The 17,994-nt window shown below is 43.8% G+C and overlaps 1 protein-coding gene across 2 annotated transcripts in view; it reads left to right on the top strand.

Annotated features, from left to right (window-relative positions):
• Nucleotides 1–17,994, top strand: part of LOC122543000 (cell division cycle and apoptosis regulator protein 1-like) — a 71,979-nt gene that overhangs the window by 20,737 nt on the left and 33,248 nt on the right. For both annotated transcript variants that reach the window (XM_043681151.1, XM_043681150.1), the window contains 6 exons: nucleotides 3,178–3,403; nucleotides 4,211–4,324; nucleotides 6,240–6,406; nucleotides 8,118–8,328; nucleotides 11,328–11,411; nucleotides 13,894–14,094. In XM_043681151.1, coding sequence (XP_043537086.1) covers nucleotides 3,178–3,403; nucleotides 4,211–4,324; nucleotides 6,240–6,406; nucleotides 8,118–8,328; nucleotides 11,328–11,411; nucleotides 13,894–14,094 — 1,003 coding nt within the window. The remainder of the gene's footprint in view (nucleotides 1–3,177; nucleotides 3,404–4,210; nucleotides 4,325–6,239; nucleotides 6,407–8,117; nucleotides 8,329–11,327; nucleotides 11,412–13,893; nucleotides 14,095–17,994) is intronic.

Here is a 17,994-nt window from a genome sequence, read left to right as displayed (position 1 = left end):
CCAGAACTGCACACAATATTCCAGGTGCGGTCTCACCAGGACCTTGTACAACTGCAGAAGAACTTCTTTGCTTCTATACTCAATCCCTCTTGTTATGAAGGCCAGCATGCTATTAGCTTCCTTCACTACCTGCTGTACCTGCATGCTCGCCTTCATTGACTGGTGTACAAGGACACCCAGATCTCGTTGTACTGCCCCTTTACCTAACTTGACTCCATTTTAGGTAGTAATCTGCCTTCCTGTTCTTGCCACCAAAGTGGTTAACCATACATTTATTTTTAAACGCTCACCTAACCTATGCCTTACCAGTACCTTTTTGGCGCCTATTAGTATCTGCTTCAAAACTGATTTTGCTATCTATTTTTAGGTAAGTCATACTGCAACTCTGAGACTTTGGTCAGGTCTTATTTGAGGGACTGTGCGTAATTCTGTTTGCCACACTATCGGAAGGTTTTGGAAAGGACGTTGAAGAGGTTTACTGGAACGTTGCCTGCAGTATTAACTATAGCAGAGGGTGGACATGCTTGGATTGGTTTTGTTCGAGTGATGTCAACAAAGCAGTGACCTGATAGAAGTATATAAAATTATAAAAGGCATTGGTAGGATGGACAGTCAGAGTCTCTTTCCTCAGATGGAAATGTGAAATACCAGGAGACAAAGACTTAAGATGAGAAGGAGAGGTTTAAATAAGTTATGTTTTTAGTAAAGTGTTTTACACACTGGATAATAGGTGCCTGGAGCGTGTTAACAGGGAATGTGGTAGATAGCAAACTTTCACAGGCATTTAGAAAGGCACACGAACAGGCAGTGAACAGAGAGGTGCAGGAAGACTGGATCATTTTAGAAAAGCATCGTGATATAGAGGACATGAGGCCCTGTTCCTGTGCTGTACTGTTGTCAGCATGAACCAAATTTGGCTTCGTGTAAATCATTTGTATAAATTATAAACTCTTGGGATTGCAACAGTAATCCCTGTGACACACCACTCATTATATTTTGCCAACTTGAGGAAGGCCCATTTATCCCTACACTCTCCATACAGCTCTCATTTCAATATGCTGTCTCCATGGTATCAAGATGAGCTGGCAAGATGGATACAAAAGTGGCTTAGTCATAGGGGACAGAGGATAGCGGCGGAAGGATGCGTTTAGGAATGGAAGGCTGTGACTTGAGGTTCCTCAGGGGTCAGTGCTGGGACCTCTGCTGTTTGATCGAAATAAATGATTTGGGGGAAATGTAGCTAGTCTGATTACTAAGTTTGTGGACAATACGTAGATTAGTGGAGTTACATTTATTGAAGAGGATTGTCAAAGGTCACAGCAGGAGGCATAGAGTTGGAGGTATGGACAGAAAAATGGCTGACAGAGTTTAATCTGGACAAATATGAGGTGATGCATTTTGGAAGGTCAAGTGCAGGTGGAAATTATACAGTGAATGGTAAAAACCTAATGATATGCAGAGAGATCTGGGTGTGCCGGTCCACAGATCACTGACGGTGGCAGCACAGGTGGATAAGCTAGTAAAAAAAAGGCCAGTGGCATGCTTGCTTTCATTGCAAGGGGCATTGAGTATAGTGATAGATAAATTAGGCTGCAGCTTTACAGAACTTTAGTTGGTTCTGGTCATCACACTACCAGAGATGGTACAGAAATGTTTACCAGGATGTTGCCTGGTACGGAGGATTTTAGGTATGAAGAAAGGTTGGATAAACTGGGTTTGTTTTCACTGGAAGACATGAAGTTGAGGGGCAACCTGATAGACGTTTATAAGATTGTGAATGGCATGGATAGGAGAGAATGGAAAGTATGAGGTTTTTTCTCAGGGTGGAGAGGTCATTTACTGGGAGACACAGGCTCAAGGTGCTTGAGGGAAGGTTTAAAAGAGATGTGCAAGGCAAGTTTTTCACGCAGAGTGGTGAATGCCTGGAACATGGTGCCAGAGGAAGTGGTGGAAGCAGACACAATAGCAGCATTCAAGAATGAATATAGGAATGGAATGGAGAAGTACGGATCCTGTAAGTGAAGACAGTTTTAATATGGAAGCACAGAATGTGTCAGCGCAAGCTTGGAGGAATGAAGGGCTTGTTCCTGTACTGTGTAGTTCTTTGTTCATACTGTGAGTCTTTTACTTTCTACAGTAATGTTTCATGGCGTACCTTATGAAATGCCTTCAGGAAAATACAGTACATTCACCAGTTCCTATTTGTCCACAATGCCTGTTACTCTCCATTTGTAAAACAAGTTCCATTTGTTGCCTTCCAAATAAATGGGACTATCCACAAATCATGGGAATTTTGGAGAATTGGAATCAGTATGTTGATTATCTCACCAACAACTTTGCATGTAATGACTTCTCACACCAACTGTTTCCTGTTGGCAAAAGCTGAATTGCTGACTGCTGTGGATTGATGGTAATTATCTATTAAACACGGTCAAATTTTCAGGGTTTATCAGTTAGGAGGCAAGTCGTATTATTTGGGAACTTGTATCACTTCCCAGAGACTTCTGCTAAGAGGAGGATTTCAGGGAAGACTCTTGAGGCTGCCGTGGTATCGTTGTTACATTGCCCATTGAGTGCGGAGAGAGTTGAGAAACCATTATTAGCATAGAGGTCGCCAGTCCTTTTAAAGCCAAGCTTTCGCAGGAAATAAGGTGATTGGCCCCACCTTTTAATTCCTTGTAGTTTAATTGTTTATCCAAAGTCACTTGATTTCCAGGAAATACAGACAAACCACTGCGCACTTTACTAGCTTCAATTACAATAAATTGCATGGTTAAAAACTTTCCAATTCAGACACTGTCCAAATTGTTTCAAAATGTTCCTTTTTTCCCCAGCTTATCATGAAATATATATATTCCAAACAGTGCTCCATATGATGGTTAGGTGATGATCAGTGTGATTTTCCACAGAATGTTGGGACATGAGTTATTACAGGAGGACAGAAAACAAATTTGAGAGTTCAAAGCTGCTGGTTTGGAATGTGAATGAATTGTATACCGTTGAATGACCAGTGGGTTGGCCTTGTGGAGAGGGCTATTGTGAGTGAGTGTATTTGGAGCATTGTCTTCAATTGTTACTAGTATTTTGATGGAAGCAAGCTGCACTAAGGTCTTGGTGCTATGTTTAAATCACATAGCCAGTCTTTGTAGTAGCAGTGTTTTCTCTTTTGTTTTCCAGCTCTTCTTGTGATGCGATCGAGGTCCAGCGCCGATATCCCTGTCTCCACATCCCTGATACATTCTTTGATAGCAAGATTTGCTGGGTGAATACATTCCCAATGAGTGAGCCTTTACAATTGGGACAGAAATGCGTTTTCCATGTGATGGAGGAAGAATCGAGCCTGGATGAGGAACAAGAGACTCAAGTGGAACCTGCTGATGCAGATTCCACCTACAGTGCCAAGGTGAGATCTCTGGCAATGTGCACTTTAATTGTCCGTCAGAGTGCATATGAAGTGAGTACATATCCTAGTGCACTTGTCTATGGTATTTCTGTCTGTTGGCTCGTTTTTATTCATTCATGGGATGTGGGCACCCCGGCTAGGGCAGCATTTATTGCCCATCCCTAATTACCCAGAGCGTAGTTAAGTGTCACCCAGATTGCTGGGCCTATAGTGTTACATGTAGGCTAGACCAGGTAAGAATGGCAGTTTCTTTCCCTGAAGGACATTAGTGAACTGGAGGAGTTTGTTGGACAATCGGCGATGGGTTCGTGGTCATTATTAGACTCTTAATTCCAGATTTTTATTGACTTCAGATTTGACCATCTGCCATGGTGGGATTTGAACCTAGGTCCCCTGAATATTCTCAGGGTCTCTGGATTAACTGTCCAACAATAATACCAAAAGGCCACTGTCTCCCCCACACATGCACAGTGCTGTTCCCTGTCTCTCCCTCAGAAGCACTAACACAGACAGCACAAGTTCCCAATCTGTTCAAGTTGAAATTGAAACTGAAGGTTGCCACATCACTATGTGAACATTAGTTCACAAAACTATTCAGTAGTATTGAGTTTATCTATCAGGAAAACAGAGCAAGTACATGGTCAAGTTGTGCAGATTGCTCCAAGTGACGAGTTAATGCAGTTTGAAGAACCAAATGTTTGTTTCTTGTGTTGTAATTTCCCACTGATAACCTTGTCCGAATTTGAACTGTGAAATGAGTGTTGTTGCTTCCAGCCTTTTCACTGCTGAGTCTGATTGAAATTGTAGGTGATACTGTTGCAATGCCCTGACCTCCAGAAGCTGTATAGCCAGGCATGCACATTGGCTGAAGTCCCAAAAGAGACAGCTGATGTTCCTCAACATCCTAACAAACTGATCAAGGTAGGTTAACAGTCATGTGTTTTTGCAAAAGGGCTTCTCTCCTGTGATCTCGTGGGGATAGTGACAGCCTGCTGGGGCATATGCTCCTTTGCATCAGGAGTAGATGGAAGGTTATGTTTGTGTGAAATTAACGCTATCAGCTGTTACAGCAGAGATGTTTAAGTCAGATGTTAACTCCAGTCCTGTGGATCACCCATGTCCTATTGCTTAGGCTTGATACTGGATGGATAAGATGTGAAAAAGCCAAGTCATACTCTCTGGGCAGAGAGGTAAATTTCAGCATTCAATTTCTGTCCAGATCAATCCACCCACAAGTCACTGGTACACATTTTTGGATATTCCTTACCAAGATACAATAGTTTCTGATCTTGCTAATTGAGGTACATAGTTCAGTGCCACCAGTTGTCATTAACAACAGGTCATTGACACTATTAGGTTCACAAGAATGATCCTAGTAATCGAAGGCTGAATATATGAGGAACTTTTGAAGACTTGAAGTATATGCTCGATGAAGTTTAGAAGGATGACAGGAGAGCTCATTGAAACTTAGAGAATTGTGAACAGTTTGGATTGAGTGGAAGTTGGGAAGATGTTTATGTTGACAGGAGACACTATGACCCGAGGGCACAGCCAGAGAGTGATGAATCTATGGAAATCACTGTCCGAGAAGGCTGTGGAGGCCCAGTCATTTAGTATATTTAAGACTGAGATAGATGGGTTCTTGAGTATCAAAGGGGTCAGGGGTTACAGGGAGAATGAGGTTGAGAAACTTAGCAGCTATGATTGAATAGCGGAGCAGAATTGGTGAGCTCAATGGCCTAATTTCTGCTTCTATGTCTTATGGTCTGTACTCCATGACAACAGATCCACCACTCTGAGTGTCAGCACTTATAGAGAGCCACATTGTTGGAGGGTCAGCACTGAGGGAGGCCCGCACTGTCAGAGGGTCAGCACCATGTCATCAGGAGAGTTTTCTAATTTGTGGGGAGATAAAATGATTTTTTGTCTATGCAAGTCAATTTTACTGTTGAAGGAGTGAGTTTGTTACATTACTGAATCAGTGGCACCAGGATTTATGGAGCTATGGAAACACTGATGATGGGTCTCAGATTGCTCGAGCTACTGTTAGTTTCAGAGCAGCCCATAACTTCCAGATCCACAAACAAAAAAACACGTTTCTCTGTACCCCTCTGTTGGTGTGAATGCAATGACAGAAACATCAAGAAATGTAAAAGAGGCATTCCACCAGAAAAGACCAAGGCTCACTGATGAGTTATTGAAGTGAAGAACAGCCATTATTTCACAGACATAGTGTGTCACCATGGCTGAAATGAGAGACAGTTTTTACTCACTCTTGTGGTCTGGACTTTTCATCTTTGGAATTTTGTTTAGTCCTGCATTATATCAGCCCAACTGTCTGTGTCTTTTGTCTGTTTTAATCATGAATATCTGAGAGTGCATGTACATTTGGGATTCTTAAAGGGTATTGTTTAAGTCACAGTAATAGATTAGTAATCTTTGCTCTGAAATTGATTGAAGTTGTTTGTATCATTTTCTATGAATGACAAAATCTGGTGTGAATCTTTTGTCTACAATTCCAGTCAGTCATACAAATTGGTCACCCTTGGGGTGTGATTGGTATTTTATACATTTTGGGACGTGATGTGAAACAGTGAGGTACGATTATTCGTGCACTCTTCCTGGGTAGGTCGTGAAAAGTGCAATGGCTGCTACGTTTCAGGTATGTTCCATGGACTGTGAAGCTTTTGCGGATATCTCAAGATGTGTAAGTTGCTGTATAAGTGCAAGTTTATAGTCTCTTCACCAAGGTGCAAGTTGAGCTGCCATTTCTTCAAAGTCTGTTTTTTGGTGGATTTCATTCTTGTCATTATTTCTCTATTGTTTCATTATGCAGTTTTTGGTGGGGATGAAGGGCAAAGAGGAGGCTGTACTGATTGGAGGGTCATGGTCTCCATCCCTTGATGGCCTCTGTCCAGAGAAGGATCCTAGGGTACTCATCAAGACAGCCATTCGAACCACCAAATCCTTGACTGGCATTGATCTGAGTGTCTGCACTCAATGGTGAGTTTGCATCCAAGCATAGCAGGGTGGGGAGCATGGTGGGCATAGCTGCATGTTGCTTTATGTAATGGTGAGGTCACCCTGATGAGTGTGAGAGGAATTTCATTGAAATGAACGCCGTCCATCATCTTGAATCGCAGGAGGAAAACTAGTTCAGCTGTGCACTCAGTCATTCAGCGCTGGGGCATTGCAGGGCTTGGTGAATGAACCAGCTTCACCCATCAGTTCAACACCACATTCAAGTGTGCAGCTAACAGGAAAGATGCAGAGTCTGCTCATGATATGGCACAGAATCAAGGAGAGATGTGTCCTGTAGGGTAACACATGCACACCACAGAGGGGCCATGTCTTAGAGTAAAGTCAGATAAAAGCATCAACTAAAGCATGAGCAACTGAGTGAGAGACTGGGCAGCTGTGATGATAGTTCTTCAGAGCCATTACCCGAACAGGCATCAAATAGAATTTCATGTTTTTTGGTTTAGAAGAACACAAGGCCATCCTTGCAGTGGGCTATGAAATTGTACTGATGTCCTGTCACCTGATGTATGATGTTTCTGCTGTAAGCAGCCAGGAGGCTGACCCCTTACCTCTGGTCATTTGCTGCTGTGACCTTTGTTTGAACAGCCTCTGTCAATATTCTGAATGATAAAAAATTGTTTAATGCTGAAGAAATCCCAAACGTTCTTCAAAAGAAAAGCCCAGTTTGTTTCTGTTATGTTCAAAATATCCAACCTACTTAGAGTCTCAGTTGCGTGTTTGTAAATCCAGAACTGAAAGGAGCTCTGACAAGGAGAACATGTTGCTTCACTTGATGGCCCTGCTGGATTTGCCCAGCAGTGCAAGATGGTTCAGGTCAGCAGGTGAAAATGGCATGGGCTGTCTTGTTCTCTCTCTCTATTTCACACACCATCCCTGTTTTTCTTTGTCTCATTCACTGGCTTGTTCATTTTTTTTGTTTCTCACCGTCTCTTATTTTCCCACTCTTCCGTTCTCTCTTGTGTATTTGCACTGTCTACATCACTTTTGCTTGATTTTAGTTTTCTTCAAGCATTCTCTACCCCTCTGTCCCATGTTTTTTCTCAATCTCCATGTTCTCTTCCCTTCTCCCTCCCCTGCCTCCGTCCCCGCTCCCTTCCCCGCCTTCACTGTCTTCTCCCTTCCCAGTCTTCCCTCCTCTCCCTCCCCACCTCTCCTTCTCCCCTGGCATCCCTCCCCGTCTTCTCTCTCTATCCGTTTTCTCTCTCTCTCTCCGTTTTCTCTCTCTCTCTCTCTCTCTCTCTCTCTCTCTCTCTCTCTCTCTCTTTCTTGCTGACCGCAATCCCTAACCCAGAGTGTGTTAGAGAGGTGGATGGTGTTCACTCATGTTCACGTCTGTGTTCTGTGCAGGTGGGAGCCAGAGTTCCCAGTCTGTTGAGAATGGACAAGGATTAGCCCGGGTGCAACTAAATCAAGTCCTCAGATTCTCATCAAGTAGCTGTTGCCCAACTCTGAAGTCAGTGGTCCCACTTGTGCTCACTATCTCTTGAACTGTCTAGTAACTCTTGAGCTGAGTCTGTCTGCAGCTGCTGAAGAGTGCAGCAGGAAGTGAACATTTCTGGGAAAAGGGGGTGAAATTGAAAGCTGGGGAGATGATGTGGGACAGTCGACTGTGAGCATTGGATTTCTGGTCGTGTGTGCTGCTATATCCAGTAACATTCTTCCCTTGTGACAGGTTTCGCTTTGCTGAGCTTCGCTACCATCAGCCTGGAGAGCTCCGTGAAGGGCGGCTGCTCCCAGCCCGCGTGGAGACTGTGGTTGTATTTCTGCCGGATGTTTGGCATTGCCTCCCTACTCGCTTGGAGTGGGACGCACTGTCCCTGGGATACACGCAACAGCTGACTGACAGGGACCAGGCAGAGCACAAGGACACGGACCGAGATGAGGCATTTAATCTTTTTTTATTACTCCATTCTCTTACACAAACACTGACACAAACATTCCCATTCATACACACACGTGCACAGTGGTACCCCTCCACTACCATAGCAGGGATGACCAGTAGCACTCAGATGACGTGACCATTTGACGTCCTTAAAAGATTTTGTCCCTGAAATTTTCAGATGATGGAGCGGAAAATTATTGTAGCTCCTCTCGGCACTCTGTGTGAATGTGGAGGGGGGTGTCATTCTCAAACACAGCAACTGTCCATGTCTCAATTCCTTAAACAGAGTCAGGGTAACAGCTAGCATTGTAATTTGCACAGAACACCACCTGAAGGATGATTTAAACCCTCCTTCCTGGAGTTAGATTCCAGGACAAGGTTGACGTTTGTACTTCGTCAATCTATGACTCTTATGTCGTGAAGGAAACGTAAAGGGAACTCCCAGTAATGCTCAATGCTAACACAATTTGTCACTGTTTCTGGAAGGAGCTGAAACTGAATTTAAGGATTACAGTTATACTCAGCACCTTCATTCAGCTCTCAGGATGTGGCAGTGCAGTTGGATTGAACATGGTTCAGTCTGTGTTTCCCCAGGGAAATTGGGTGAGGGTCAATCTCTGGTTCCTCACAACTTAAGAGGACGTAGATGATTTGCTTGTCTTCTGCCATGATGTGACACGGACTGAGGTATATTATATCTGTCCAGTGTACTGTTGGTGCACAGTGGGGTAATAGCAAATCTGCACAGAGAATGTAAATAAAAGCCAAAAGAACTGCAGATACTGAAAGTCAGCAACAAAAACAGAAGTTGCTAGAAAAGCTCAGCAGTTCTGGCAGCATCTTTGGAGAGAAATCAGAGCTAATGTTTCAGATTGAATGACTATTCCTCAGAACTGTTTTAATTAGAGAAGGCAAGATCAACATTTACTCACTGTCTTAGAGCCGTGACTACATATTGTCTAATCTGAATACCAGACTGTGTATTTCTGCCTGAAGACTAGAGAACAAACATTTCAACTTCCAAAAAGCTCTGTTTAAGGAAATGTGAGGTGGCATGTGTGCAGAACATACGCACGCACAAATACACACCAAACACCACACCTTTGCCACACACACGCGCGCACATACAAACCTATATCTGTGACATCCTCAACACTTTCTTTAACACTGTTTATGATGCAGTTTTCCAGACAATTTATTGTTCCTTCCCCTGACGGGCTCTATCCTTTCAGCTCCCAATCTTCCATCCATGTAAGGAGCAACTGCTCTCTGTGTGTGTGTGGCCCATTTCCACATTGGATTTTCAGTCCAACACTTGCAGTGTAATTTCCATCTCATTCGACGAACCAACACTCCAAAGACTGTTACTCAGTTTTTCCAAAAGAATCCTGCTCCCAGGCTGGTGTCCATTCAAAACAGAGCTTTATACTGGTAGAGCAAGTAGTGAGTTGGGAACAAGTAAGCTTGTCCTGTTGTAGCGTTCACAGAAACTATAGACGAACATCCCGTGGACTAGGGATTCGATACATTATTAAAATATGACCTGACAACAAGAGTTCTGCAGTGATGAGAAAATGGCATGTTGGCAGATGAAGGAAGTTCATTCACCCAAAATTTGAACACTGGCTCTGAGCTTAGCAGCCAGAGGAAAAGTAATAATGAATGTGTGGGGCCATCTGTTGGCAAATTCAGTTGTGGCATAGCAATTGTTGGTACAGTATTCATAACAGCAAAAGACTGCCCCATCAGTACCGTATCACAATGATCAGCAGAGACAGCCCACTTGTATATCGACCCAGAGCTATACAGTGACCAACATCTCCCATCAGTACTGTAACCCAGTGTCATACAGTGATAGACCTGTCCCCACCAGTACTATATTCTAATGTTATACAGCCTTGTCCCCACCAGCACTATACCCCAGGGTTATGTCGTGACAGACCTGTTACAACCACTACTGTATCCCACTGTTACACAATTAGCATGTTCAACTCAGGCTGTAGTTGGGTGAGGCCTACACCTCAGCCTGAAGTTAGGATTTGCTCTACATGAGATCAAATGGTGATAGATGTTTGTCAAGTGACAAAGCTGTGGATGCGCATTGTTGAAATGCACTGTGTAGTAATCTAGCATCATGCCGATATGGCTGTAACTACTAGAGCTGCTGGATGCTGTTTGGACCATATGACCTAAAATTTCTAACAGTCAAAGTTCTCCCTGACTGTCTCAGTGCTGCGAGCAGATAGCAACATCTTCTCTGCCCCATGCGCAGAAAGATTTCAGTGATGCAGTTCAAATGTGTCCTCCTTTGTTATTATCTGTGTTCCATGTCCCAGCCAATTAGTGCTCTGGGAGCGCATCTACATCTGGGAAGCAATGGAGGAGTTGGAAGCCAGAGCAGGGATGGGGAAATGAACACCCTGATAACTGCAGATCTGTCCTGGGTCTGTTTGGGGACAGTGCATGGAGAGCTTTACCCTGTATCTAACCCTGTGCTGTAGCTGTCTGAGAAATGTTTGACATTACTTTCAGCTGTTAGAAATATGTCTCATTCCTTCACTCTGAAGAGCAAAGTTGTGAAGCATAATTGCACAAAGAGGGCTTGGTTCCCTGATGTGCACAACTACAGGGTAGGGCAGAAGGGGAGGAAAATGTGAGAAGCAGGCTGCTTTATTGATTGGATAAAGACATGGAGTTTCATTCTTATGTGTGCATGCGTTTGTGTTTGTGTGAGCACTTCAAGTTATGAATCTTCCCTTCCATTTCTGTAATGGGCCTCTTCACTAGGGAGTAGATCTCCTTGTTTAGGATGATTATGCAGACGATCTCACGTTCCAGGTGATGGCTGTTCCAGACCGTGCACAGTACAGGGACATGTCCAAGTCTTGTATGTGGCTGGTTGGTGCAATGACAATCTAGTCTGTGATATTTGATAAAAGAAGGAACTTAGTCAATATTGTTGGCTGCTCGGAGTAATGTAAGGCATGTTTCTCTCCTCAGCCTGAAGAGAAGATGGAAGAACAGGGAGAAGACTCCCTTCCCACTCCAACCCAGTGGAGCAGTTTGGACCTGAAGACGATGAAAGTGAGATGTGCTTCTGTATCACAACCCTCTGTCACACTCCTCTCTGCACGTGCCACTTCATAATGCTGTCATCATTTTTTGTTCTGGATTTGCTTCAAATCCCTTTTGATTTGTTCAATCCTGTCTTTACGTCCTAACCCTGAAACTCTGTCTTTCATGGCATTGATGGCATACTACACACAATGTTCAGTTTCAACGTATGTCACCGCTAATTGCGAAGAACTCTCAAGTCAGGAAGCTGTGGATTCGAGCTTCAATCCACTACCATGAACGCAAAGTTAAAAATCGCACAACACTTGGTTATAGTCCAACAGGTTTACTTGGAAGTACAAGCTTTCGAAGCACTCCTTATCTCAATTTTAAATGGAAGTCCCCTCACTCATAACGGTTCCTCTTTGTCTTAGTCTTGCCCAAAAGAGAAAGCGTCCTCTGGGCATCCACTGTTGTCAAGTCCATTCAGTCCTTGCATATTTCAGTATGACCACCTCTCATTCTGGTAATCACTAAACCAACACAGCCCAACCTGTCCAATGTTTCTTCATCTTCAGCAACCTGTGAAATGTTTGACCCACATTTGGTGGGTCTGTTGGCTACAGGACCTGGATAAGTGACATTAGCGCTACATGAAGGCAAGGAAGTGCCGGCCTCCCAACAAGAGAGAATCCAATCATTTCTCCGTGACATTCAATGACATTGGCATCGTGGAATGCTAGAATGTTACAGTACAGGATGAATTCATTTGACCCATCATGTCTGTACCGGCTCCCCCAAGAGTTTCCTGGCTTGTCCCATCGTCTAGCACTATCTCTGTAGACCTGTAAATTCATCACTTTGAAATATATATATTGCTCTTTTATCAAACTCCTATGGAATCCACTTCCACACTCCTAAGCAAGCACATTCCAAGTCCAAACAACTCACGAGTTAGGAGTTTTCACCTCATCTCATGCCTAATCTCTTGCTGACAGTCTTGAAATTGTGACCCCCCCCTTCTCGTCACTGACATACCAACTTGTGGAAGCAATGTCCTTCTTGACCCTGTTAAAATTGTACATAATTTTGAACACCTCAGTGTGGTCATCTTTTAATATTATTGATGTTAATATTGTGGGTATTACCGTAGACCAGAAACTCAACTGGACCAGTTTAGAACTGAACTGTGCAAGTACTGTGGCTACAAATGCAAGTAGAGCCAGTGAAGAGCTCACTTCCTGATTTCTCCAGTGTCAGTCTGCCAAGTGCAAGGCAAACATCAGGAATGTGATGGAACACTTTACTTGTCTGGATAAGCACTGCTTTAGCAACAACACACTGAGATTAACAGCATTCAGTTGAATCAGCCCCTTGCTTGGCACCTCATCCACCACCTTCCAAATCCACTCCTTCCGCCACCAATGATCAATAGCTGCAATGTTTAGCATCAACAAGTTGCACTGCAGAAATTTATCAAGTTTCCAGAGATAGCACCTGTCAAACCCACAATCTCTTCCATCCAGAAAGCCAAGGGCAACAGGCACATTGGAACACCACCACCTGCAAGTTCCCTTCCAAGCTACTCACCATCCTGATTTGGAAATATTTGGCTATTTGTTCACTGTCACTGACTCAAAAACCTGGACCTCCCTATTTTATGGCATCAGGGTGATTCAGAAGTAGCTCACCATCACCTTCTCAAGGCCAACTGGGACAATAATTGCTGGCCTATCCAGCAGTGCCTAATTTCCACAAATGAAAAAAATCAGTCAAGTCAATCTTGTCTAAACTGAGTATCATGGGTTCATTAAGATCTAGTATAACTAGCAAATGATCACTATAAATGCTAATTCCCTTGCAATACACCTCCCTACTTGCTGGACCTGCGTAACTAACTGATTTGTTTCCCAAGCTATTTGATCCCCTTCTACTCACTTTAAATGAAATGCTTGCTTTCTGCCACAATGGACAGGTTGACATTTTGTCACAATATATTTCATCTGCCAAATTACTACTCATTCATTTACCATATTTATATCCCTTTGTAGACTTCTTGTATCCTCTTTCTAACTTCCTTTTCCAACTGTCTTTGTTCCATTAGAAACTGTACATCTGGTCTCTTCATTGGAAAGTAATGGGTGTTGCTTTGAGGCCACAGCTGTGATCATTTGGCATTCCATTTGTTACATACTGCCAACCTGAAAATCATCCACTTATGCCTCCTGACTGATTGATTGCTGTTAGCTAACCCATCCCTGATCCATGTTCCACCCAACACTGTGAGCTGCTACTTTGAGAAATAACTTCTGTGGTGACACCTTGTCAGATGCATTGAGTGTGTCGACCTCTACAGGTTCCTTACTTTCTGTCTCCTCTGTGGAGGTTTCCAAAGTAAAGTTACTTGCTGTGTATGAGATGAAACTTGTATGGGTATCAGTGCATGAGCAGCAGAATGCTTTCCTGGATTCAAACATCAATCAGGCGCTGACAATTTTTCTCAAAATTTTAGGTGGAAGATTTCCGTCGAGAGCTGAAAGCAAGGAATCTGAATTCCAAGGGAACAAAGGCTCAACTTGTGAGCCGTCTGGAAAAAGAGCTGGAGGAGGAGGCAGCAAAGGAAGAGATTGAAAAGGATGAAACTGCAGAACAGAAAGAGGCAGCAGTGGAAGCTACGGAAGAAGAAAGTTCACCTGCGGAGGAGCAGAAGGAGGTGAGAATATTGACGAGGTTGTATGTATGGGACACAAATTTGAAATTTGCACATGGTTCTCAATTTAAAAGCGTATTCAATCTTGAACAAGAAAAGTATAAAAAGAAATGAACACCACCTGAATGCACAAATCTTCGAACATGACTGGGTAGTCCACATGGCATTTGTTGGAGTACAGGCATTATTAATGGAGGTACAGCACAAAGTTAGGGGCTGTGCTGAAGCTTTTTAAAACACTCTTTCAACCCTGCTTAACAAAACACAGATCAGCTTCGTGTACGCAATAATTATTGCTTATTGCAAATAAATAGATTCCAACTGCAGGTAAGCAGAAGTGGTGGAAAGAGAAATGGGGAAGTTGTGTTTTTTAAGGCTAGTATCACAGCAGTGATCAGAAATGAAATAACTGAAGAATCATCCACTGATGCTTTGTAGGTGGAGCTAAGAAATAAGAAAAGGATGGTGTTTTTTGGACCAACCCAGATCCCCTCAAAATATTGCAAGACGGCAGCCCAGACCCTAACTTTTCAAGTTGTTTTAAGCAGGTGTGTAGAGTGGATGTTCCAGGAGTGATACAGCTGACCCAAGCACTCAGTTTGTTTAAATCAAATTGTGTTTACAGACTACTGAATGAATCGTGAACCAAAGAGAACCGAATTTAGAATAACTTAATCTAAGTAAAACCCCAGTCGACTCTATGGCAACTTAATGACGCTGTTCCAAATATTTGCAAGATCCACTTAAACTCCCGCTTAGTAATAAAATGGTAAAACCAAACCTCTGTTGAATCTGGGAACTTTTCTCCCCAGCTCAAACTTGACCAGCAGCTTCAAACAGACTGCTTGCTATCACCAAACCAAATCACATCCTGAACTGGGAGAATTTGGTCATTCCCCTTTCATTGTACAAATGTTTTCATAGAAAGACTTAAAAGCTTGCTCAAGTAGATATTTCCAGACATATCGGAACCTCCGCCTTTATGACCCCTCCTGAAAAAAAACCAAGGGCAACATGACCTTGTTAAAGGGGCAGCACGGTCACAGGTGACATTATTGGGGTTTCACCATAGACCCCCAAATAGTCAATGGAAATTAGAGGAACAAATATGCAGGGAGACTGGGTACACTTGAAGGAGGAATAGAGTTGTCATAGGGGATTTTTATTTTTCTAATATCGACTGGAGTGCCGTGGCTTTAAGGGCTTAGATGAGGTAGACTTTGTTGAGTGCATTTAAGAAAGTTTCCTCAGGCAGTGTGATGATCACATTAGATTCCCTATAGTGTGGAAACAGGCCCTTCGGCCCAATCAGTCTACACCAACCTTCTGAAGAGTAACCCACCCAGACCCATTTCCCTCTGACTAATGCACCTAACACTATGGGCAGTTTAGCATGACCAATTCACCTGACCTGCACATCTTTGGACTGTGGGAGAAAACCGGAGCACCCAGAAGAAACCCACACAGACATGGGGAGAATGTGCAAACTCCACACAGACAGTCACCCGAGGCTGGAATCGAACCTGAGACCCTGGTGCTGTGAGGCAGCAGTGCTAACCACTGAGCCACTGTGCCACCCCTAGCGAGGGTCCTCCTCAGGAACGGGCAAAACTCAACCTACTCTTGGCAGGACAGGTGATGGAGGTGTCAGTGAGGGAGTATTTTGGGAACTATGACCATAGTTGTATTGATGTTAAAATAGTTATAGAGGGGGACAAAACTAGCCCTCAGGTTCTAAACTGGGGCAAGGTGAATTTTGATAGAATTAGACAGGAGCTTGGAGGGGTTGATTGGAGTGGTTATTGGCAGATCAAGGGTCTCCGGCAAGTGGGAGGCCTTTAAGAGTGAGATAGCTAGAGTTCAAGGTCTGTATGAGGGTGAGAGGCCAGATTGACAGGAATAGGGAACCCTGGATGACAAGAGATATTAAGGCTTTGACCAGAAAAAAAGAGGAGACATGGCTCAGGTATAGGCAGCTGGAGGTAAATAGATATACAAGAGCTTACTGAAAAAAGAAATCAGGAGGGCGAAAAGGGGGCACGAAACAGCCTTGACTGAAAAGATTAGGTGAATCCAAAGAGCTTATTTAAGGAAAAAGAATGACGAGAAAGAGAGAGAAAATAGGGCTCCTTAAGGACCAAAGTGAACATGTATGTGTAAAACCACAGGAGATGGGTGAGGTTCTCGATGATTATTTCTCCTGTGTTTACCGTGGAGAAAGACATGAAGACTTCGGAAGTTAGTGGTCATAGCTTGGAGACAGACCATATCACATTAGAGGAGATGTCGGGTCTGTTAGAATGTACGCAGGTGGATAAATCTCCTGGTCCTGACCAGATATATCCAAGAACACTGCCAGAGACGAGAGAAGAAATTGCGGGGCCCTGGCTGATTCATTTCTGAATCATCGTTAGGCTCAGGTGAGGTCCCGGAAGACTGGAAGGTAGCGAACGTTGTGCCCTTATTCAAGAAAAACTGCAAAGAAAAATCTGGGAGCTATTAATCAGTAAGCCTAGCATTTGTGGTGGGTAAGTTATTTGAAAAGATTCTGAGAGAGTATACATGCATTGAAAAGATGGGGTTTGTTGAGAAGCAATTAGCATGGTTTTGTTCATGGGAGATCATGCCGCACAAATTTGTTGGAGTTCTTTGATGAAGTGACGCGGAAGGTTGTTGAGGGCAAGGCAGTAGATGTCATCTTTCTGGATTTCAGTACGGCCTTTGGAAAGTTTCACGTGATAGGCTGCTCTGGAAGGTCAAATCGCATGGAATCCAGGGAGAGCTGGCAAATTGGCTTGATGGTAGGAAGCAGAGAGCAATAGTGGAAGGATGCTTGTCGGACTGGAGGTCTGTTGACTTGTGGAATACCTCTGGGGTTGGTGCTGGGTCCATTACTGTTTGTTATCTATGCCAATGATTTGGGTGAGGATGTGCAAAGCATAATGAGTAAATTTGCAGAAGGCACTAAAATAGGCAGAATCATGGACAGTGAGGAAGATTATCAGAAATTGCAGTGGGCGGCACGGTGGCACAGTGGTTAGCACTGCTGCCTCACAGCGCCTGAGACCCGGGTTCAATTCCCGCCTCAGGCGACTGACTGTGTGGAGTTTGCACGTTCTCCCCGTGTCTGCGTGGGTTTCCTCCGGGTGCTCCGGTTTCCTCCCACAGTCCAAAAGATGTGCAGGGTCAGGTGAATTGGCCATGCTAAATTGCCTGTAGTGTTAGGTAAGGGGTAAATATAGGGGTATGGGTGGGTTTCGCTTCGGCGGGTCGGTGTGGACTTGGTGGGCCGAAGGGCCTGTTTCCACACTGTAATGTAATCTAATCTAATCTAAGACCATTATCGGTAGTGGGATTGAGTTTTGGAGCCATGAGGTCATGTTGCAGCTGTACAAAACTGGGGGGTGCAGCTGCACTTGGAGTATAGCGTACAGTTCTGGTCACCGTATTATAGGAAGGATGTGGAAAGGTTTCAGAGGAGATTTACTAGGATATTTCCTGGTATGAAGGGATGGCCTTATGAGGAAATGCTGAGGGACTTGAGGCTGCTTTTGTCAGAAAGAAGAAGGTTAAGAGGGCACTTAATTGAGACATACCAGAGGATCAGAGGGTTAGATAGGGTGGACAGTGAGAGCCTTTTTCCTTGGATGGTGATAGCAAGCACGTGGGGACACAGCTTTAAGTTGAGGGGTGATAGATATAGGATGGATGTCAGAGGTAGTTTCTTTACTCGTAGTAAGGGCATGGAACGGCCTGCCTGCAACAGTAGTAGATTCGTCAACTTTAAGGGCATTTAAATGGTCATTGGATAAACATATGGATGATAATGGAATAGTGTAAGTTAGATGGGCTTCAGATTAGTTCCACAGGTCGACGCAACATCGAGAGCAGAAGGGCCTAAGG

This window comes from Chiloscyllium plagiosum, chromosome 42 (assembly GCF_004010195.1).
Source record: "Chiloscyllium plagiosum isolate BGI_BamShark_2017 chromosome 42, ASM401019v2, whole genome shotgun sequence".
In the NCBI taxonomy this organism is placed as follows: domain Eukaryota; kingdom Metazoa; phylum Chordata; class Chondrichthyes; order Orectolobiformes; family Hemiscylliidae; genus Chiloscyllium; species Chiloscyllium plagiosum.
The sequence above is the reverse complement of the archived record's forward strand: the minus strand, read 5'-3'. Positions and strand labels throughout refer to the sequence as shown.